The 25,629-nt window shown below is 35.5% G+C and overlaps 1 protein-coding gene across 6 annotated transcripts in view; it reads left to right on the forward strand.

The window, feature by feature from the left end:
• Nucleotides 1–25,629, forward strand: part of GALNT13 (polypeptide N-acetylgalactosaminyltransferase 13) — a 561,510-nt gene that overhangs the window by 507,881 nt on the left and 28,000 nt on the right. For 5 of the 6 annotated variants that reach the window (XM_004276801.4, XM_049712719.1, XM_049712717.1 and 2 more), the window contains one exon: nt 6,644–6,742. The exons of the other annotated variant lie outside the window; for it this stretch is intronic. In XM_004276801.4, coding sequence (XP_004276849.1) covers nt 6,644–6,742 — 99 coding nt within the window. The remainder of the gene's footprint in view (nt 1–6,643; nt 6,743–25,629) is intronic. 6 annotated transcript variants of the gene reach the window in all.

The following is a 25,629-nucleotide window of genomic DNA, read 5'->3' on the forward strand; positions in this document are numbered from 1 at the left end:
CACAAACATGTGAGGCTAAATAATATGCTGCTAAGCAACCAATGGATTGCTGAAGAAATCAAAAAGTACCTAGAGACAAATGACAACGAAAAGTCGATGATCCAAAACCTATGGGATGCAGCAAATGCAGTTCTAAGAGGGAAGTTTATAGCAGTGGATTCTTACCTCAGGAAACATGAAAAACTGCAAATAAACAACCTAACCTTACACATAAAGCAACTAGAAAGAAGAGCGAACAAAACCCAAACTTAGTAGAAGGAAAGAAGTCAGAAAAATCAGAGCAGAAATAAGTGAAACTGAGATGAAGAAAATAATAGCAAAGATCAGTGAAACTAAAAGCTGGTTCTTTGAAAAGATAAAATTGATAAACTTTTAGCCAGACTCATCAAGAAAAAAATAAAATAAAATGAGAGGGCCAAATCAGTAAAAATTAGAAATGGAAAAGGAGAAATTACAACAGACACCACAGAAATACACAGGATCATAATAGACTACTACAAGCAGCTACAGGCCAATAAAATGAACAACATAGAAGAAATGGAAAAACCCTTAGAAAGGTGAAACCTTACAAGACTGAACCAGGAAGAAATAGAAAATATGAACAGACCAATCACAAGTACTGAAATTGAAGCTGTGATGAAAAAACTCCCAAAAAACAAAGTCCAAGACCAGATGGCTTCACAGGCAAATTCTATCAAACATTTAAAGAAAAGCTAACATCTATCCTTCTGAAACTATTCCAAAAAAACTGCAGAGGAAGGAACACTCCCAAACTCATTCTTTGAGGCCACCATCACCCTGATACCAAAACCAGACAATCACAAAAAAAGAAAATTATAGGCTAGTATCACTGATGAATGTAGATGCAAAAAATCCACAACAAAATACTAGCAAACCTAATCCAACAATACATTAAAAGGATCATACACCATGTTCAAGTGGGATTTATCCCAGGTATGCAAGGATTCTTCAATATACACAAATCAATCAATGTGATACACCATATTAACAAACTGAAGAATAAAAACCATATGATCATCTCAATAGATGCAGAAAAAGCTTTTGACACAATTCAACACCCATTTATGATTAAAAAAACTCTCCAGAAGCAAGCATAGAGGGAACACAGGCCATATATGACAAACCCATAGCTATCATCATTCTCAACTGAAAAGCTGAAAGCATTTCCTCTAGGATCAGGAACAAAACATGGATGTATGGTCTCACCACTTTTATTCAACACAGGTTTAGAAGTCCTAACCATGTTAATCAGAGAAGAAAAAGAAATAAAAGGAATCCAAATTGGAAAAGAAGAAGCAAAACTATTACTGTTTGCAGATGACATGATACTATACATAGAAAATCCTAAAGAGCTACCAATAAACTACTAGAGCTCATCAATAAATTCGGTAAAGTTGCAGGATACAAAATGAATACACAGAAATCTCTTGCATTCCTATATACTAACAACGAAAGATCAGAAAGATAAATTAAGGAAAGATCCCATTTACCATTGCATCAAAAAGAAAAAAATACCCAGGAACAAATCTACCTAGGGAGACAAAAGACCTGTACTTGGAAAAGTATAAGATGCTGACAAAAGAAATCAAAGATGACACCAAGGGATGTAAAGATATACCACGTTTTTGGATTGGAAGAATCAATATTGTCAAAATAACTACACTACCCAAGGCAATTTACAGATTAAGTGAATTCCTATCAAATTACCAATGACATTTTTCATAGAACTAGAACTTAAATTTTTTTAATTTGTATGTTAACACAAAAGACCCCGAATAGCCAAAGCAATTCTGAGAGAGAAAAATGCAGCTGGAGGAATCAGACTCCCTGACTTCAGACTATACTACAAAGCTACAGTCATCAAAAGTGTGGTACTGGCATAAACACAGAAATATAGATAAATGGAACAAGATAGAAAGCCCAGAAATAAACCCACACATGTATGGTCAATTAATCTATGACAAAGGAAGCAAGAATATACAATGAAGAAAAGAGTCTCTCCAACAAATGGTGCTGGGAAAACTGGCCAATTACATGTAAACGAATGAAACATTCCCTAACACCATACACAAAAATAAACTCAAAGTCGTTTAAATATCTAAATGTAAGACCAGATACAATAAAACTCTTAGAGGAAAACATAGGTAGAACACTCTGACATAAAACTGTAGCAATATCTTTTTTGATCCACCTTCTAGAGTAATGAAAAAAATAAATAAACAAATGGGACCTAATTAAACTTAAAAGTTTTGCACAGCAAGGAAACCATAAACAAAACAAAACGACAACCCACAGAATGGAAGAAAATATTTGCAAACAATGCAATGGAGAGGGATTAGTCTCCAAAATATACAAGAAGCTCATGCAGCTCAATCTCAAACAAACAACCCAATCAAAAAATGGGCAGAAGCTCTAAATAGACATTTCTCCAAAGAAGACATACAGATAGCCAATAAGGACATGAAAAGATGCTGAATGTCACTAATTATGAGAGAAATGCAAATCAAAACTACAGTGAGGTTTCACCTCACACTGGTCAGAATGGCCATCATCAAAAAGTCTACAAGCAATAAATGCTGGAGAGGGTGTAGAGACAAAGGGAACTCTCCTACACTGTTAGTGGGGATGTTAATTGGTATAACCACTATGGAGAACAGTATGAAGGTTTCTTTAAAAACTAAAAAGAACTACCATATGTCCAGCCATCCCACTCCTGGACACATATATGGAGAAAACCATAATTCAAAAACAAACATGCTAATTGCAGCACTATTTACAATAGCTAAGACATGGAAGCAACCTGAATGTCCATCAACAGAGGAATGAATTTAAAAAGATGTGGTATATATTGATATATGCAGTGGAATATTACTCAGCCATAAAAAAGAATGAAATAATGCCATTTGCAGCAACATGAACGGACCTAGAGATTACCATACTAAGTGAAGTAAGTCAGACAGAGAAAGACAAATGTCATATGATATCACTTATATGTGGATCCTAAAAAAATGATACAAATGAACTTATTTACAAAACAGAAACAGTCTCACAGACTTCGAAAACAAACTTATGGTTACCAAAGTGGAAATGTGGGGGGAAGGATAAATTATGAGTTTGTGATTAACATATACACACTACTATATATAAAATAGATAATAAACAAGGACCTACTGTACTGCACAGGGAACTCTACTCAATGCTCTGTAATAACTTATATGGGAAAGAATCTGAAAAATAATATATGTAAAATATATATATAACATATATATAATATAATATATATATATAACTGGATCACTTTGCTGTACACCTGAAACTAACACAACATTGTAAATAAACTATATTTCAGTAAACATTTTTTAAAAATAAAAATGGCAGAGTTGAACAGAACCAAGAGACCTCAAAAAACAGAAGGGAATTTTTTTCAACTCTTCAAAAAAATACAGGAACAGATCTAGATTTGTGAAGTTAGAAATGGTCTCCAGTGTAAACATTTCCTGTAGGTACAGCTGGAAACATTTATTCTTAAACATACCCAATGGGTAGCTGGGAAAACAGTTTTGCTATGAAAACCTCCTTACCTTTCCACCAGCACTCAGAGTTTTCAAAATGATTCACAAAATTAACAGGCTTCTAGTTACCAACTATTCTGTTGTGTTTTCCTTTCCTGATAAGGGGAGTTTCAGCCCTGATTACACATCTGAATTATCTGGGGAGCTTTTAACTGTATTCTGGTCCTACTCTAGACCATTTGAATCAGAATCTATGAAGGTGAAGCAAAGTAGAAGTACATTCTAAAAGCTTTCCAGGTGAGTCTACAAGGCAGCCCAGGTGGAAACCACTGAAAAAGAAGTTACTCAAGAAAGGAAAAGTAACTGTAATGTCACCATTCAATATCAAGACATGCTATACCTTCCTCCAGAATGGTGTTTGCCAAATTTTGCACATTTTAATCACCTGGGGAGACTTTACAACACCTGATGGACAGGTTACACCCTAAACCAATTAAATGAGAATCATCTGGGCATAGATACCAAGCACCAGAATAGTTTAAAGATGTCAAGTGATTCCCCCCATCAGGAAGGAAGGGAGGGAGAGACAGAAAAAGGGAAAGAAAGAGACAAAGAGAGAAAGAGAAAGTGAGGGAGGGAGGGAGAAGGAGGAAAAATTACTTCCTAATCAAATTCTCCCTCTTAAAAGATCCAGAGAATTTGTTTCCTGAAAGGAAAAAAAAAAAAAGGAAAGGAAAAGAATAGAAAAGGATCACTACCATAAGAATAAAGATAATAAAGAGTAAAATGATAGCTCTACAAAAAATGAAAGCACACCAAAACTTTATGCTTATAAGACAGAGGAAAATTGTAAACTAATATTTCAAAACAAGTCAAGAGAAATTTTATAATGATAAAATAAGTAAAAGAAAAATATAAATCAAATTTAGAAAAACCTCTGAAATGAGGGCCTGAAATGCAGGAAAGAACTAGAAATTAAAGAATGAATCATTTCAGAAATGAAGGATAAACTTAAAGAATAGATGAGTCAATAATCCCAGGAGAAAATGCCATAGAGTTTTAGAGGGGGGAAAGGAGGAAACTTTTAAAAATAAAAAAGAAGTAAAAGACAAAACTATTGAATAGAAAATGATACATAGAGAAGCAAGAAGGTCCAAAATAATAGAATTTCCTAATGAGAAAAAGCAATGAAACAAAATAAACACTAAAAATTATAACTCAATATTTATTGTATTATATATAATTCAATTATATATAATACAGTATTGTTCAACATTTACCCTTGAAAATAAATTTGAAACTATATATTGAAACAGAACACCATATACCTGGGCAAATGATACAGAATGAATTTTAAGATATGTTGTGGTAAACCTATTGGACTTAGTTTGGCATTCAGGCAAACAGACATTTGTAAGAATAAGGGAGAAAATCAGACTATCATCAGACTTTTCAAAAGCAACTATTTATGCTGGAAGTGAATAGAGTAACATTTTAAAGATACTCAAGGAAATATATTGTAAGCCAAGGATTTCAGATCCACAAAATGGATTTTCAAGCATAAAGACCACAGATACAGTTATCAATGTTAAGAACTCAGAATGCTGTTCCCAGTAAATGGAAACATCATCTACCTATTTGCTCAGGCCAAAACCTTGTAATGCTTCTTGATGCCTTTTTTTTCCTCTCCTAGCTCATTTCCAATTCAATTGCAAGTCCTACTGGCTCTACCTTAAAAACATCCTAAATTTGACCTCCCCACCTCCACTGTTATCCTATTATTCGAAGTAACCATCATCTCTTGCTGGCATGACTCAATAGTCTCCTTATTTGTTTCTCTGTTTCCACTCTTGCCTCCCTCTAATCATTGGAACAGGGCTTGACCACACTGCTCAGTTCTGCCCAACCCCTTACCAAGTGTGAATTCTACTCCCCACTAATTTCAATTGCTGATTGGGGTTTACTGCAAATGACAATACTTTTCCTAACTCTGGGAACCATTACCTGACCATAGGGTTCTGTACCATACAAAAAAGTTGAATTGTATAAACCTACTCCAGCCTCTATAGAAGTTTCTAATCATATTCATTTGCCAGTAGGGAGAAACATGTACCTATTTGCCAGTAGGGAAAAACATGTACCTAAAGCATGGATAACTATTATAAATAAATATATCCAAGTAATGTGTGAGTGAACAGTAATATGTGTCCAAATAAGAGTCAGAGGTAAGAACTTTTCAGAAGCAGAGTGGACAAGTACAAAACATACTACTTGGAGGTAAGACTAAGGAAAAAATTCTAAAACATTGCATCTACTAGAAAGGTTTTTCTTCTTTTTTACATTCACTTGTGCTTGATTTAGTAATCTGGGCATCTTTAAACTCAATAAATGGCTTTTGTAATTGCATCTGGCGCAAATATGTATTAATGTTATGTTAACTATGGGACTAATGCAGTGTCTGAGTGTAAACCATGAATCTTATGTTTACAGTTGGCAATTTAATCTTGGTTTTGAAGAATTTTCATGTGAAATCACCATTTAGCCTTGTAATAGTCTTTCTTAGGGTCAGCTGCTTTCCACTAAGTTTGGCACTGGGAATGAAAAAAGATGTGTATATTTTAGTTAAAGAAATAAACAGTGTAATTAATCTTTATAAATGTACAGAATGGAGCATCTAGTAATGAAGCAACTAAAAATACATAAATTTGAATATTTGACCAATTTGTTTCTATTCCTTTCTCTATAGGACATCACGAATACACTATAGTTATCTGAGTGGAATTTGGAAACTGTCCTAATTTTAAAAGGATTTGGGGAAGAATTCCTAATTTATAATATGTAGAGGTTTTCTTCTTTTCTGATACTATGCTATAAACAAAGAGTGCCTCTTGATTGGATGCTAATGACAATGCTCATGCTATTCAAGTTTACTTGAATGAGAGTTTAGAATCTTACACAGATCTCAGAATGGACATAGAAAAATAAAAATTTAAAGCAATGTGTTCTCCTTGGAGAAATTTCCTTACAAACTCATATTATTTTGTTACCAGTTTGCAATTTGAAAATATCAGAAAGACCTTCTGACTTACATTTTTGTGTGTTTCCTTTAGATAAGAAATGTTGAAACAAATCAATGTTTAGACAACATGGGCCGCAAGGAAAATGAAAAAGTGGGTATATTCAACTGTCATGGTATGGGAGGAAATCAGGTAAACTCTCCCTTTTTTTATCAGCTTCATATTTGGGGGGAAAAATGTTGTGTAAACTATTCAAGTAGACTACGGCTTAGTTTAGTAAATTACTGGGCATTCTAATCAAGAATTAATTTGCCTATGTTATTATCCCAAGTATTATAAGAAAGCACTGAAGAATTTAATAAAAAGAGCAACACCTTCAATGAGCGTATGGTGAATGAGGCCAGATGTTTGAGACTCATATTACCATGTATGAGAAAACGAGGGCTACATTTTATTCTGTTGTTAACTGAATCATATAATCACTCAATAACTATGATGCTTTCCCGATGGTGATTATCCTAAATTTCTTTTTCAAATGTTTACATATGTCATATTTTCTGTGACTTTTGGTGGTTTAATAAAATTTTAAAGTGCATACATAGATAAGCACATCTGTTACAACTTTGCTTTGGCTATCTGAAGACGCCCTTTGGACCAGGTAAAAATGTAGTCTTTAAACAAGATTTATACTTGACTGAAATTCTAGGACACCTCTTTCTGTGTGACAGTCCAATTAATTATCAGAAACTTATACTATAACAAGGATTCTTGTGCTCTCTGTAAGCACTGGAATGTGGCATGGCAAGGTGGGCCACGTGGAGGCTACTTGGCTGTGAGTCTTGCCGCCATGGCTACTTTCAGAGGCCGAATTTGGAGCAAAGCACAGAGATAACTAATCCTCTGTACACAAGTTGTCTAAAAGGGTCAAGATGAAGCACAGGAGTGAGCTGTTTAATGCTTTAGAGTGAACTGAGGAAGCAAAAATTATTCTGATCAGCACAACATGATGGTTGTATCTGTAAGGCAGCTGAATGTATCAAGAATTCATAGAGAGATCTTAGGGATCAAGATGGCAGAGGACTAGGACGTGGAACTCACCTACTCCCACCAATACATCAAAAATACATCTATAAGTGGAACGATTTGCACAGAACATCTACTGAACACTGGCAAAAGACCTCAGATTTCTGAAAGGGCAAGAAAACCTCCCCATAACTGGATAGGACAAAAGGAAAAAGGGAAAAAAATAAAGAAAGGAACTGGGATGGGAACTGCACCCCAGGGAGGGAACTACGAAGGAGGAAATGTTCCTGCACCCCGGAAAGTCCCCTCTACGGTGAGGAGATCAGCCAGGATGGAGGAGAAGCTTCAAAGCCTCGGAGGAGAGTGCAGCAACCAGTTTGAGGAAGGCAAGACGGAGGGTGACCTGCACAGACGGTCACCTCCGCCCTGTGCTCCCCAGCCTGAGACGCTTTTCCACCACTACAGGCAGGGGCTGGGTGCTGAAGCTCAGGCTTCAGAGGTCAGATCTAGGTAGAGGATTGGCTGGGATTGGCTCTGCAGAGACAGCCTGAAGAGGCTGGAGTGTGGCAACCAAGGGTGTGCTCAGAAGAAGCTTGGACACACCAGAGAGACAAGGTGCCATTGTTGGGGAAACGTGCAAGGAGAGGGGTAGGACCACCACTGGAGCTTCTTTCCCTGCATGCACTCTTAGGCAACAGGACACGACCTACATGAGCTCCGGTAGTGGGCGTGAGCCACCACTGCCACTAGGAGACCCACAAGTAGGTGCCAATCGCTGCCCATGCTGTCCTGGGAGTGCGCAGACTGCCGCTGCTTTTGGGAGACCCAGGAGTGGGCACTGCTCACTGCCCCTGCCATCTGGGGAGCACGCATGAGCAGCGAGCAGTCGCCAATCACTGCCCCTGCTGCCCCTGTAGTGTGCGGGCTGCCACTACCGCTGCGAGACCCAGAAGCAGATGCAAGGATTCTTCAATATCCGCAAATCAGTGTGATACACCACATCAACAAACTAAAGAATTAAAACCACATGATCATCTCGATAGACGCAGAAAAAGCTTTTGACAATATTCAACACCCATTTATGATAAAAATTCTCCAGAAACTCAGCACAGAGGAAACCTACCTCAACATAATAAAGGTCATATATGACAAACCGACAGCTAACGTTATTCTCAACTGTGAAAAGCTGAAAGCATTTCCCCTAAGATCAGGAACAAGAAAAGGATGTCCACTCTTGCCACTTTTATTCAACAGAGCTTTGGAAGATGCTCAACATCACTAATTATTAGAGAAATGCAAATCGAAACTACAGTGAGGTTTCACCTCACACTGGTCAGAATGGCCATCATCAAAAAGTCTACAAGCAATAAATGCTGGAGAGGGTGTGGAGAAAAGGGAACTCTCCTACACTGTTGGTGGGGATGTAAATTGGTACAACCACTATGGAGAACAGTATGGAGGTTTCTTTAAAAACTAAAAATAGAACTACCATATGTCCAGCAATCCCAATTCTGGGCATATATGCAGAGAAAACCATAATTCGAAAAGATACATGCACCCCAATGTTCACTGCAGCACTATTTACAATAGCCCAAACATGGAAGCAACCTGAATGTTCATGGACAGAGGAATGGAAAAAGAAGATGTGGTACATATATACAATGGAATGTTACTCAGCCATAAAAAAAAATGAAATAATGCCATTTGCAGCAACATGGATGGACCTAGAAAGTATCATACTAAGTGAAGTAAGTCAGACAGAGAAAGACAAATATCATATGATATCGCTTATGTGAGGAATCTAAAACATGACACAAATGAACTTACTTACAAAACAAAAACAGTCTCACAGACTTCGAAAACAAACTTATGGTTACCAAATGGGGAATGTGGGGCAGAGGAATAAATTAGGAGTTTCAGATTAACATATACACACTACTATATATAAAATAGATAATCAACAAGGACCTACTGTATAGCACAGGGTACTCTACTCAATATTCTGTAATAACCTATATGGGAAATGAATCTGAAAAAGAATGGATGTATGTATGTGTATAAATGAATCACTTTGCTGTACACCTGAAACTAACACAACGTTGTAACTCAACTATACTCTAATATAAAATTTAAAGAAAAACAAAAGGATCCATAGAGAAAAAGCCAGAAGGAAATGGCCCTGTTGAATTTTGGCACCATACTTCAAATCAGACTTTTGTATGATTCAATGGAGAACACTAAAATGAAGTTTCTCCCTAAAACCAAACAAACAAACAAATAAAAAAACTTAATTATTAAAATGTTAATTAGTGCTACACAGTTTGAATATAAGCAAGAAAATATTTGAGTCAAACTTTCTAAATTGCAGCATGGGAAAATGACCATATGAAAGAAGACGATGGAAACAACCACATAGGCAGAACAATGACAGCATTCAAAAATGGTCCAGCTTACTATACTGATTGACGAGTGTGAGAGGCTTCTACTACCAAAACCCAATGCAGTCCTATGGCAAAAGCTGTCAGAGGACTAAATATATAGGGGTTTAATTTTTTCACATAATAAGAAATCTGAAAGTAGTCAATTGTTGATAATTTGTTCCAGTCCTCAATAAGTCCACCAAGAAAGCAGAAGCTTTCTATCTTTCCATTCTTCTTAAAGTTAACTTTTATCATCAGCTGATCACAGGAGGGCTGCTGAAACTCAAGACATCATGTCCACATTCAAAGCAGGAAGAAGTGGGGGTAGAGAAGAGTTGAAATAGCCATGTCTGTCCTTTTATTAGGCAAAGCAAATGCCTTCCTAAAGGCTCAACACATCTCCATGTATGTCTCTTTGGCCAGAAATGTGTTACTTGGACACCTCATGGCACAAAAACACTAAATACTTCACCTCACACTCATCACAGCTTCTCCTCACAGTTTATTTACCATGGGTATTGGGTGGACATTTAGAAGTGTCCCCCATAATGTGTTTCAACAGCTTATGAAAAAATCCAGCTCATCACCTGCACAGTGATTACCTGCAGAATTCAAAAAGGGAAACACTATTTATGAAATCACTCTGATTCTAATACAGATGAAAATGAGGGAGGAAGATCCTTCAGGTGAATTATCCTCATGGAATCATTAAGGTGCCAAGGTTACTGTTAAAAAGGATAACCAGTCATATACTTAAATTTGTCTAAATGACATGGAACACCTAGATCATAAATGTTTAAAATTACATTATTCATTTACATGAATAATAACCAGAAATAAACTATCCTACTCTACTGTAAACTTCCTGTTGGCTGGGGCTATGTCTTACTCCTCTCTTCCTCCCCAGCATGTGGCACTTAGAATATGATAGGCACTTAATAAATACTAGTCAAGTAAATAGATGAAAGAATTCATGGTCAGAATAATGTATACCTTAGTACTATGTAGACATTGCCAAAAATGCTGTTATTATCATAGAAACCAAAAGTATAGACAGACACCAATCTCAGGGATTCATAAATAAAGGGAATAAACAGTAAGTAAAAAACCCATACCTACATATTTTCTAATGTCTCTATGTTATCTACTTAATAAGATAAAATTAAAACCAATAATTTTTCATCTATATGAATACTTATTCGTGTCTACAAATGTTGAAGATGCTTATTGAAGCCCATTTTGTTACAACACAAATAATGGAAACAAATATTTACCAAGAGGAGAATGTTTAAATAAATCATGGTGTATCCACAGTTCAGATTACTACATAGCCACCAAAATGACTGAGAGGTCTAAACGTACTGTCATCAAACATTGAAAAGAGGGAAAAATAACGCACAGTACAACTTACTTTGAATTTTGAATGATCTCATTTGTGGAAAATGTACGTGAACATTTTCCTCTATATAGCATCTGTAATATATATATGTAAATGCTATACAATTTATTAGAAATGTATACATATCTATTTGGAATACAAATGACCTCTGGAGAGAAGATTAAGCTGGTATAGGAAATTTTACTTTTTACCCCATATTTTTCCTTATATATGTACTACTTTCATAACTAAACAAATAAAAATGGAGAAATTGAACTGTTGAGAATAAAAGAACATCATTTTATAACACTATTCAGATCTGATTGAGTAACTTATGATAAGTTACTTAGTATTTTTGAGCTTCAGTATTTTATCTATAAAATGCATAAAAGTTTTCCCTCAATTTTTTTCTCTAAAGATTAGTAAAAATTTATGAAACAACTAATACTAGCATGGCATATACTAAATAGTACATTTTGGTCTACTGCTATTAATTATTCTCTTTATTATTTCCATTTGTGTTCTCAATTATCTCTGTTTTTACTTCTAAAAGTAAAAAATAAAATGTTTATTCAGTGGCTAATGCCAGAGGCAAGATAAAAGGACAAGACACTTCATGATATTGTTAAGCTCAATAAAATGCACTGCCTCTCCTGTTATTCTAACAAATATATATTATGAAAAACATAAAACATCACATAAAACCCTATTATGGTATCTTTTTGATGGAACTGAATATTTCTAGCATGATTAATACTAGGGACATGTTTAAAATTTTGACTTACTTTTAAAAAGAACAGATCTTAGGATTTTATTGAGAATGAATAAATTATTGAGAGAGCTACCTTCTCTTTTATTGCTATTCTTTTATGTTACCATGGAAACAGCATCTATTTTTATGGTTATTTAGTTTTGAATTTTTAGAAGTAGCCCCAACTCCTAAAAATATTCAAATCTCGGACTTCCCTGGTGGCACAGTGGTTAAGGCTCTGCCTGCCAGTGCAGGGGACACAGGTTCGAGCCTTGGTCCAGGAAGATCCCACATGCCGCGGAGCAACTAAGGCCGTGCACCACAACAACTGAGCCTGCGCTCTACAGCCTGCAAGCCACAGCTACTGAGCCCATGTGCCACAACTACTGAAGCCCACGTGCCTAGAGCCCGTGCTCCGCAACAAGAGAAGCCACCGCAATGAGAAGCCCATGCACCACAACAAAGAGTAGCCCCGGCTCTCCACAACTAGAGAAAAGCCCACACACAGCAACAAAGACCCAATGCAGCCAAAAATAAATAAATAAATGTATTATTTTTTTTAATTTAAATTTCTTTCTCCTGCTTTTACACAAAAGTCAAAACAAATGTTAATGCTGTTTCTTCTGCTCCGCGGCATGTGGGATCTTGCCGGACCAGGGCACGAACCCATGTCCCCTGCATCGGCAGGCGGACTCTCAACCACTGCGCCACCAGGGGAAGCCCAATGCTGTTTCATTTTTTAAGCGTGTTTTACTCAGTTACCTTTCTAATAGAATGCACTTTATATTTCTAGACAATTATACCTTTAACCATTTCTCCTTGCAACGGTATTTTTGCAGTTTGGGTTTTTTTAATTTTGGAGATATCAGAAAGAAACTTTTCAGTAGTTCTTGGAAATATTTTTCTTAAACATTTAGATAATCAAATAGCCAGCATACTCTTCTCTCCTCATTCCTAGCACCTGGCACAGTGCTTGGGATACTGTAGGCACCTAATAAAAATTAGTCAAGTAAATAGATGAAAGAATGCATGGATGTTTTTGTTATCAGGATTACTGTAAAAACAGGGTAGCAAGTGGAGAATTATTATTAAATTCAGCACTTGATCATCTTGAGGTGGTCTCTTTAAAACCTTACTAATAAAAGTCTTCTACCTCAAAGAATAATGACAAAATTTGATACTCCATTCCTATCTGCTCTCGAAATGCTTTCTTTTCATTAGCAAGTAATATCATGAAGATCATTAAACACATGAAATGAAAACACAAGAATGAAAATAAGAATATGATTAAAACTTGAACAAATTTCTACAAGTGAAAGAAAGAACTTAACAATTTACTGGTAGAAAGTGTGTTACTAGAAGTTATGGGATTGTCTTCTTTATACTTCTGAAAAGATGATGTGGATTCCTGGAAGCAGTTTCATGTCCCCTACAGTACTAATGACTCAGATTTACATCTTCATCCCCAACCTCTCTCCTGAGCTCTGGAATCTATTGCTAATTAATAATTGGGATTCTTTACAGGCATCTCAAAATCAAAGCTTTCCAAACTGTACTCATTTTCTTCCCTTTCACACAACCATCCAAAATTAAAATCTGACATAGACACTTCACTTCTGAAATTTCATTGGCCACCAAATCCCCTATTTCTATGAAAATAATGTCCCTTGACTCCTACCTCTAAGTCCCTTTAAAACCAGGACCTCTCTCTTTGTCCTAGCCTACAACTTCTTTCACCTGTATGGTAAAAAAACAACTCATTATTTCCATATATCATATGAAATTCCATAAGCATATGAAATTCCATGGCATATTAGAATTAAAATCAGATTAAAATCTCCAGCAATTCTTCTCTGTCCAAAAATAAAGTACAAATTCCCTAGTTATGATAGTCAAAGCCCCTCATAATTTCATCTCCATCTGGCTTTCCAGCTTAATCTCCCTTGATGTTATAGTTCCTGTGCTCTAGACATGTTTGATAATTCTTTATTCCCTGCATGCTCTGTGCACGTTCCTGTCTCTACAGTTCACTAATACTGTTCTAATTGCACTATTGGCCAAATACTGCTCCACTCACAAACTTAAGACATGCTCACTGTTTAAAACCCAAATAATTTAGCTTCTTTTCTGTTACCTATTGGCTAACAACTTCTTACCCTAAACAGGGCATATTTTAATGGACAAACTATAATTTATTTCATCAATCCTGTACTGTTTAACACACAATGTTATTTATGACTTTTTATTGTTATACCCCAGGCTCATCAATACCCTTGTAGCTAAAATCTGGTGAGCTTCCATCGGTATTTACTTCTTTAGAAGAATGTCTACAAGTAAGTTTGCTAGATCAAAGGTTATGCAACATTTCAAGGTTTTTAATATATAGTGACAAATTGTCCTCTTTAATGTTTCACCAATTTAATAGGACAAATAGCTAAAATAGGAAGAGGTACTATGATATACATTTAACATGCATTATCCTCTTTGGTTTTTACAACAATCAATGAAGTACATGGTGTTATTATCCTGATTTTACTCATGAGTTTAATGGAAACCCTGAGATTAATAATGTGATTGAGGTGGTAAAGCCAGTTTGAACCTAAATCTGCCTGACTCCACACCAGTTTTATATTCACTGCATCTGTATTGATTCCCAGCCACACTTCCCCAGGACTGTGATCACAGTGGCCAACCCTAACTGGATACTGTATTTTTCTTGTTTCTCATCTTAGCCAATTTAGTATGGAAGAAACATTTTATCTTACTTTAAATCATATTTCTAACATTATCAACGCACATAAGCATTTTTAAAGTTGGCATTAGTACTTTATGAATTTCAGTCATGCTTTTGCTTATGTTTTCATTGGAGTTTGAGGTGGTTCTTTATTCTCTTCACCACTTATAAAAACACTTTATTAAGATTATTATCTTCTGTCATACACATTACAGATATTTTTCTGACTTGACATTTTGTTCACATTGTGTTTTCACATACAGACTTTTAAACAGTTTATCCCAACGTTTGTCTTTATGTTTTCTCTTTTTGATGTCAAAATACCATTCTTTTCTAATGAGGTGCTTTTACATGACATTTAACATCATCTTAAAGGAGCCAATGGTAAATAGGCCTTAGCCTCATTGGGCATATACTAGATCTACTCAAATACTGACACTAATTTTTATTTAAAATTTATATAAATTTTACTTAAAATATATATAAATTTATATAAGTGGGTCAAATTAGATTAATATACTATTTATAAAATAAACATTTTTCTTTGATAAAATATAAATATATCATATACATAATATATAATGTATCAATATAAAATTTTTTAAAAACCAATGGTATTTCCCTTTGAACTGCAATATATCTTTAATCAAAAATAGGGAGAAAAGCAGCCTTTGTACATATTGTACTTATTCCTTCTAAAGGCCAAAAATATAAAGTGATGGAAAAACACTCACATTTTAGCAAATGCATTTATAATGTTTCTCTTTCTCCCTGTAGCCATTCATTTGGAGAGAGCTAGAAAGCACATGGAAACATTCCATGTAATTTATTGCAGTAAATGATTCACAGCCATTTTTCAAGGTAGCAAGCCTTTAGGGAAGCTTATGCTAGCCATTTATTAAAACCCCATTGTCTGTCAAGATAAAGAAGAGATCATTAGGTATTATCTATACTTTCATACAAATGTCTCCTCTTCCTCTAAAACGTGATCATTTATACTTAAGAAGAATCTAACCTTATGACAGGTACATTACAAATTTTGAAAGTAAACAAATACCTTCTCTCCTCATTACAGACCCTCTCCTAGAGAAAATTATCTTAGTAATACATTCTAATATACTCATAGATTGTAATGGATATATTCATTCAAGAGATATGTATTCATTTTAAAGTTTACCTTTTTATACGTAAAGTTTACATCTTATAATTCCTTATAAGCCATTTCTACACTAGTTTGGTCCCCTTTTAATAACTTGCACACTGGAATTAAAATTCACCAGGGATTTCACAAAGTAAAATCCCACAACGGCCTGTGAGGGAAAAAAAAGAACATTTACCATTCATTAAATGTTTAAATGAGTTGGATACATGAGAGCTAGAAGAGAGCAGTTATTATAACCTCTATAGAAATAGGGATTATTCCAAGAGCCTTTCAGTCTCATGAATGCTTGGCTGGGAGAACTTCTCTTGACTTTGGTTGGCTTATGCTCCTACCAGGAGACTAAAATATACTGAGGATGGAATGGTAAATTGTCTCAATCACTCATCCAACAAAACCTGGTTATGCTAGCCTATAATAGATACTCTAGATGAGGTTAGTAGATGATGTTAGTAGGAGAAAATACCTAAAGACATACATTTCACAGTGACCTGGTTTTTCAGGGGGTCATGTGGTATCTGTTCATCAAGTCCATCAATACAAGAAGTTAGTTCCCTTCCAAGTAAGTCTCAGCAGGGCCTGCTATCATGGGATCAGTCTGGTATCAAAAAAACCTTTGGGATACATATACAAGTCAGTGAGACCATTATTTTTATGCTACTCTGTTTATTCTTGATTCTTTTCATTCTATTTTCCCAGGAAATTAAAGCTCCAAAATCATACCAATTCCTGGGCTTACACCCATTGCTTCAAACTAATGCACATTTCTACTTGAAGGACCAAGTGTAGCCTCAAATTCAGTGTGTCTATAATTAATTCATCTTTCATGAAAAGCCCTTTTTCTTCAATCTTTGTATTCATCTATCTTTTACATTTTCTTCTTTTATCTCTTATCACACACCCTGCCCTTCTCGAACTAGGCACTAAGCCTTGTGGATTCTTTCTACATGTCCTTTTCCCCTATTCCTTCTTTTCTTTTATTAATAATTCTACTTTCCAAATCTTGGCCTTGATTGCTTCATATTTGAGTTACCACAATAGTTTCAATATAGTTTCACCAGAGCTCCAGCCTGTCTTTACTCCACCCTCATTCAATAATGAAAACTCCTTTAAAAATACCATTCCCAACTGGAAAAACAAAAAACTTTAGAGCCCCGTTATTACAAGATGAAATTAACATTCTTTACTAGTCAAAGCGCTACACAGTCTGACTCCTTCTTACCCTTGTAATTTTATCTCCTGTTGCTCACCCATACAAACTCTCAACTCTATCAACTCTATTGCGTATAGCCAGAACAGACATTTTAAAAATTGTTACTGAAATCCATTTTTTAAAATCATATCTTGCCTTTTCTTTTACCCACCTGATATCACCTTTCTCCACTTTTCTAACTACATAAATTCTAGTTTACGTAATTCCATAGTTTACATTGTTCTAGTTCCACTTCAAAATTCACCGTCCTCCATATAATAATTTGGTTTTTTTCTGATTTTCAATATACATTGATACTTCCTTTTGCTGAACTCACAATACTTTAATTTTTCACATTTGCTTTTTACTTACTCATATACCATATCTCCATGTTTCTCTTTTAACTCTCATATTTTCATTCAATTGTGTTTATTCAACTCATTTCCAAAAACAAACTGTAAACTTTTCTTGAAACAAGTATTAGTTAATTTCCTTTTCTTAATCCTTCTATAGTAATAAGTGCTTATTGAAAGAATGAATGGGTAAACAAATTCATAAAAATTTTCAAAGTAACCCAAGGACCTGCTGTTAACACAGAAATAGCTTCAAAATTTTGGGGAAACCACATAAAGAAAAATCGTCCTGGAAGATGAAACTGTTCCTATGAAAATGCCTAGATTTGAGGCTGTAATAGGCTGAAAAATGACCCCCAAACGTATCCACATCCTAAGCCTTGGTACCTGTGAATGTTACCTTATATGGCAAAAAGGACAGTGCAGATGTGATTAAGGATCATGATATAGGAGATTGTCCTGGATTATCTGGTTGGCACTAAAAGCAACCACATGTATCCTTATAAGAGGAAAGCAGAGGGAGATAGACACATAGACAAGGAGAAGGAAATGAGACCACAGAGGCAGAGATAGGAGTGATGTGGCCACAAGCATAGGAAATATAGTCTGTTGCCAAAAGCTAGAAGAGGCAAGGTACAGATTCTCCCCTAGAGACTCCAGAGGGAACACTGCCTTGCTGGTTCCTTGATTTCAACCTAGTGAAACTGACTTCAAATTTCTGGCCTCCATAACTGTGAGAGAATAAATCTCCATTGTTTTAAGTCATCAAGTTTGCGATAATTTGTTTCAGCAGCCACAGGAAACTACTGTAGGTCCTCACAAAGAAAACTCCAGGAAGTCTCTAGCTCAGTGTTCTTAAGCAATCCACCCCTTCGGAGGTTTAAGATATAAGATACGAAACCTTCCTCAAAGTTAAAAACATGTATTACTTTATCTTGGTACTTCAAGAAATCAAGTAGTAGCTACAAAGAATGGCTCTAAATTATACTGGTCCTACAGAATATTTTAATTATAGAAAATTTGGTTTTGGATATTCCATTTTAACTTGAGTTTTTGTATTCTATTTTAGTGCAATTGTAGTAGTAAATAAAATTGTCAATACCTCTAAATCCTATATTAATAAAAATTTTAAAGTATAAAATAACTAAAAGTGAATCCATAAATATTAAATGATGATGGCCTTTTCCATTAATAGTTAATAACTTCTGCACAGAAGTTTTAAAATTGTTTTTTCAAATCTTAATTCAAGAACTGAGTAAACAATCAACAGGTAACATTTTCTTAATTCAAACAAATTATATTATCTTTTGTATTAAAGAAACACGTATTAAGCTTGGAGTTGATTAAAACTTGCAGGAACTTAAACTAATGATCTTATTCTGCCTAGTTTTGCCTGGCCAGAGTGTTTCCTGGCATAGAAATAAATGCCAAATCTGTTGTGTTCAATCCTTTTCTTTCCCCTTGTAGGAGATACTCAGAGATTGTGAGATTGTTTTCTTAATACTTCCAAAAACTGAGTCCTAGTATTGTCTATTTCTTAGATCTATCTTTTCTTCTAAGTGTTGTACAGTCCAATTTTATGTATTTCTGCTTAATGATAGTTAACATCTATCACATTTGATACTTTTTTTTAAAAGCAACGGAAAAATTGGCAATGCAAGTCAACCTAGAAACCACTTTTACTATTTTACTGTAAAGTGTTTAAAATTAATACCTGAAATCCTACATTCATTTAAATAAGCCACAACTTTGGCTCCAAGCTTTCTAGCTGTAAGTACAACACTGGTTATATGACTTATTGGGTATATAATAATATACCCATATAATATACCCGTATAATAATATAAAAACAAACCAGCTTCAAAAAGGTTCAATTATTTCTGGTGTTGAGATAATAAAAATGTCTACCCTGATTCCTGATAAGGAGAGAATTATATGGAAAAGGAAAGGCACTGGACTAAACTTGGAAGGGACAACAGTCTCTATGAGGGCATCTAAGGAAATGATGATATCAAAGTATGTGCACATAGTGGACAAAAGAAATACTTATTCTATTGATTAATCAATTAAAGTGTATCATCATATCAGCCCATCTCTAAAAAGCTTAAAATTAAATTTCTATAAAGCTTAAATATTAAAATACTTTAAGATCTTTGGGAAAATTTACATAAATTTGTATTCATTTTATTAATGGAATTTCCAGAATATTTTGAAAAACCTCCTTTGAAAAGTGAAATATCACACACTTTCACAAAGCAGAAACTTTAATACTACTGTATTTTTACAAAATACACACACACACACACACACACACACACACAGGCATATGTACTTCTCTTATTGCACACCATCAATAGAACTTTTCTTAATGACAAGGGTAGACTGTTAACCGAAAAACTTACTAAAAGAAAAATGTTTTGCTACTAGCAGTTTTGCTACTAGCTCCCTCAGCCCACCAGTTTATCTCTTCTGAAGCTTCTATTACTTAGAGATGGACTATAAGCTTTCTGCTAACTTCATCATGATAGGTGTGTCTCCACTGAACAATTCAGTCCCAGAAGAACCTTTCTCCTCTGTATTTTTTTCAATCTTCTGAACCTCATTCCTTTCTCTATTTTATCTTCAAATGCTTTCATCCTGTCTTAATGCATAATTCTTGACTTAACACTCTGGTCTTAATCATTACCCTGAGCTGCTTGCTTGTTCAAGTCATCTTCCTACCAACATTTTAGTATATTTAATATTAAAAAATTTAATGGATTGAATGCATGAATCTACTATATATGAAGAATATTAAGGTCCTTTGAAATGATCCCCTCTTCTCCCTTAGAGTGTGTGTGCCTAAATTTTACTGAGGACATAAATTATTATTTAATATTACCATTTGAAGCACTCTGTAATAGCTAAAGTAATAACTTGGCTTACTCTAGTAGAAAAAGCCACCTTATTAGTTTCTAAGTAAGGTAAATAATGTCTATAGTTTCTAAATTAACAGTGTTGGCTACCCCAGTTTTATATTCACCAGAAGCCAAGCAGAGCCCATACTCATGATTATATGCTTTGCTATACCTAAGATTTTCTTCATCTTACTGTATTCCCAATTCTATCCTAGTTAATAAATTCTTACAGTATTGGAAGAAAGTAACAAGTAAGGGTATACCTAGGGTTTTTTTCCCTTCCAAATATGAAAACTTGTTTTTTGGGGAAAGAAAACACATGAAGCCTAGATAACAAAAAACTGGACAAGAAATTTATGTTCAAATATTTGACTAACCAATGCAAGGAAGAGAAACAAAGTTTAGAAAAAGGAAAAAAAGTCTAAGAAATCTGCAAGCCAAATAAAATGTCAGGTATAATATTTTTATAGCACCAAGATTTTTAAGGCATTCTTTGCTTAAAACTCACCAATTTTTAAAAGATGTCATCATATACAAGATTTTATTGAGGATAACCCAAAATGAGGAGACTAATCAAATGCAAGCTTATACACTTACATGGCTGAAAAAAAAATGTTTTAAATATTTCATTTGTTCCCAAATAACTATATATCCCATATATATTTTGCCTTGTTGTTAGAAATCCTGATATAACAATAGTGACAAGATAGCAACAAAATATCTTCCATATTTTAATGACCCTAATTATACATTCTTTGTATCAAATAAAAAAATTATACCTAAGATATCATGGAATTGTCATCATTTTTCTGTATAAACTATGAAGAACAAATCTTTCTTATTTTTATTAGGTATTTCTCCTAGTTAACAATCTAGCCTCATCTTTACAAACTACTGTTTTTATTTATATGGATGTAAGCCAATATTTCTCCTTTGCACGAAACAATTTTTTTCTATATTTTTCTAGGATTAATTGCGTCCTACACTAAATTAAAGCATATATCAGCAGTATGAGTTGGTTTAGTTATTAATTAAGTTCTTTATGGGTATATTATGAATGCTTCTTCCCAAAAGCCTATGGCAGTGATGGGGGTGGAAATTATATTGAACACTACTCCCATAGTAAACATTTGCAGGTGTTTTAAGTATGTATATATAATTTGAGTCTCACAATAACCCTGAGAGGAAGGTATCATAATTAGGTTATATACTTCATATACCCTACTACACTACACCATACTTGATCTGAGTCAGCTTTGGTGAAAAGTTAACATCAGAGGACCTGAGTGTCAAAATCCCTCTGTGACTCTTAGTCTGCTTGGACTGCTAGAACACAATACCATAGACTGGGTGGATTAAACAACAGACATTTATTTTCTCACAGTTCTTGAGGCTGGAAGTCTTAGATGAGGGTGCCAGCATGGTCATGTTCTGGGGAGGGCCCTCTTTCTGGCTTGCACACAGCCACCTTCTTGCTGCTTCTTCACATGACAGAGAGCAAGCAAGCTCTGATCTCTTCTTCTGCTTATAAAGGCACTAATCCCATCACAGGGCCCCACCCTCATGACCTCATCTGAACCTAAATACTTCCCAAATACACCTCCAAATACCATCACACTGGGAATTATAGCTCAACATATGAATTGGGGTGGTGGGGTGACATTCAGTCCATACCACAGGTGTTATGAAGTCCCTTGTCCTTTCTGGCCCTCAATTTCTAATCTGTAAATTGATATGGTTGAACTAGACATTCTCAGTTAATATTCTTTATCACTATTGCTAGATAGGCAAGAGACAAGTCCAGATGATTTGTGAAACCTGCAGTCCAGTGACAGGGACACGAATTTAGAAAGCTTGAATTTAGGGGAAAAAAATTTAGAAAACAAATGTTTTTAGAAGATAGAACAATGTGAAAATTTTGAGCAACCTGCCAGTCACAAAAAAGTAATGACTTAAAGAAAAAAAGAACCTATTAATCAGTAATTCATTGAACACCATATATATATATACCCAGTAATATATGGGCACCAAGAGGAAATAAATATACACTTAAAACTCAAACTTCTGGGGCTTCCCTGGTGGCGCAGTGGTTGAGAATCTGCCTGCCAATGCAGGGGACACGGGTTCGAGCCCTGGTCTGGGAAGATCCCACATGCCGCGGAGCAACTGGGCCCGTGAGCCACAATTACTGAACCTGCGCGTCTGGAGCCTGTGCTCCGCAACGGGAGAGGCCGCGATAGTGAGAGGCCCGCGCACCGCGATGAAGAGTGGCCCCCGCTTGCCAAAGCTAGAGAAAGCCCTCGCACAGAAACGAAGACCCAACACAGCCATAAATAAATAAATAAATAAATAAATAATTTAAAAAAAAAAAAACTCAAACTTCTTTTTGTGTATAAGGAAGTAGGGAAGATGCTGTTTGTTACATGACATAGAGTCCTTTCCATGAGTAACCCTAAGAGAATTTCATGCTGCACTGAGTATTGGAAGAGTTGTTTGCCTCCCCAGAAGCAGGTTTTTCTTTTCTTTTTTACTCCAAATACATGGTTCACCCAGAGACAATAATTTTATAATATTAATTATAAAATTAATAATATTCTATGGATAAGTATTTATACTGGCATCATACTTGGATTCTTTTTATTATATTACCATTTTTGTAAATGGGCACACAATCCCTACCCTCAATCTCAATGGGAATACAAAACAATTATTCTTAAAACAAAGAATATTTGTACTATTATACAGAAGGCATTCAGAAAAAAGGTCTGATAAGGACAGGAGTGGGTCTTAAATGCTTCACAAAGCTGTCAGGGAGCACAGAGAATGGAGTGTGTGCAAGGACAGTGAGGACACTAGTGTAAATAGAGTGGAAGGCCTGGACTAGGGAGAGTGGAAAATTAAGTTTTATAAGTAGTGGAGCTAAGATTTTAATAGAATGTAAATGTCAAGCAAGGAAATTTTTACTTGAGACAAAAGGAGCAATAATCTTTCAGAGTGCAAAGGTTGCCAAAGGATAGCTTGTAACCTATTTCTAATACAACCTCATGAAAATACTTGCACATGCACTTTTGTTATTAAAAGTGGCATGGTGAATGTGGCCAAAATGAAAAGGGCTTTTTATTCATGTTATTTAGTACCCAAGTATAATTTCACCACAAGCAGGGACAGACTACAGAACTTTTTGTCAGTTCATTTATTCTATTATCAAAGGACTTGATCCAATACTGAGCAAGAAGCTACATGTGGTATGTACAGAAATGATACCTTTCCATTAAAGGAAAAAAGGCTTCATTGGGTTACCAATGGAAACAGCCTACCATCCATTCCAATTTCTAGTAAAGAATCTTAGTCTTCTAATGAAAACCTACCAGATAGATATACTTCTACTCCATCTCTCTACTTGCTAACTTTCTAAACAGATTTTGCAGTGTTCTTTTTATTTAAAGGAAGTAAAGTGTGCTTATTTGGCTGGGATATGCAGAAATTGTTTATTTTAAGAGGCACTTTCCCCCACCCCCCGCCCCAAGAAAACAGCAGCTAGCAAATTCAGAGGTGCACTGTATGGTCCCTGTAACACCAAAGAATGATCAAAGTGGTCTCCCTAGGTCACGGTGGCCAGTGTTCAATCCACGTCTTACACACTGATAAGACCAAGTGCTATTTCTAGGTGGTGGAAATCATTACGTTACAATGTGCTCACTAAAGAGAACTTTTCTTCCTTCAGTGGCCCAAACAAGTGGCCCATGAGCTAGATTTATTTTTTACTATGAGAATCTTCATGTGGTTACATATGAATCTGATATAAAGACATGGCCCCAAGTTTTAGACTGAAGTTTTTAGGACATGTTAATATTGATCTCTGAGATCTCCTATACAGAAGAATTCCAAATAATTTATGTAGACAGGTCCCCCTCCAGAAGATGGAATTTATCTCTCCTCCCGCTTGTGTGTGGGCTGTGCTTACTGACTTGCTTTCTAAGAGCAGAATATGGAAGGGTGTGGTGGTGACTTTGCAGTGGAGAAACATGGCAAATGCTGCCCTGGGTGAGTGATCAAGGCTCTACACTGTGAGTCATGTTAATACCATGTACTCTTGATAAAATGTGAGGAGAATGGCACTTTTGTGATCTTCCCCCCAAAAATCCATAACCCCAATCTAACCATGAGGTGAACATCAGACAAACCCAAACTGAGGTACACTCCACAAAATACCTAAATAGTGCTCCTCAAAACTGTCAGTCATCAAAAAGAGTAAAGTCTGAGCATCTATCAGAGTTGGCTAAGGAGATATGACGACTACATGTAATGTGGTATCCTGGACGGGATCCTGGAAAAATGAACATAGGACCATATGGGAAATTTAAGGAAAAACCTGTGAAATCTGAATAAAGTTTGGAGTTTTTTAAATATCCCAGAAGCAAAATGTTAACTGTGTGAAAAGAGCATGGGATTTGGGGCCTGACAGACCACAGATCAAAGACAGGTTTTCCCACTTGCAAACTGAGTGACCTGGAATTTATCTAACCATTTTGAACGTCACATTCCTTATTTGAAAAAAAAGAAATTATAATACTAACCCTGAAAAGTTACTGAAGAAATTTATGATATATGCTATATCATATTTAATATACTAATATTTAAAATGACTGCTATCTTGCCAAACATGTGGCAGATTATCCCCAAATGTTGGCTTTCTCTCCTTCCACCTGCTTCCAGCCCAACATCCAAAAGGCCAGAATCTCTGTCCCTCTGCCTGCTGGTTTTCTCTGCCAGAGGCTGCTTTGCCCACCTTGTCACACCTGGGGAATTAATCAACTCTACTCCCTGGAAGCACACCTCAAGCAAAAGCTGAGGGCAAGTGGTATAATTATCCCAGGTCCTTCACCCTTCCAGGGAACTGAATCTGAGGCTTGTTCCACCTGGTTGCCAGTTTCCCAACAGGATAAGGCTCCAGTTATCTACAGTGTAACTAATTTGTAATATACCCTTTATTGGCTGCTTTGCCTTCCCTGCACTCCTACTGGTCTTTCTTGGGATCATCTACATAATAAAAACTACTTGCACTTGAATCCTTGTTCAATGTCAGCTTCTGGAGGAAGCCAAACTAAATTGATCTTAGTTGGCAGCAATGATGAATGACATAAGTAGGATTTCTTTAAGCTTGAAACCATC

This window comes from Orcinus orca, chromosome 7, assembly GCF_937001465.1.
Source record: "Orcinus orca chromosome 7, mOrcOrc1.1, whole genome shotgun sequence".
Lineage (NCBI taxonomy): Eukaryota > Metazoa > Chordata > Mammalia > Artiodactyla > Delphinidae > Orcinus > Orcinus orca.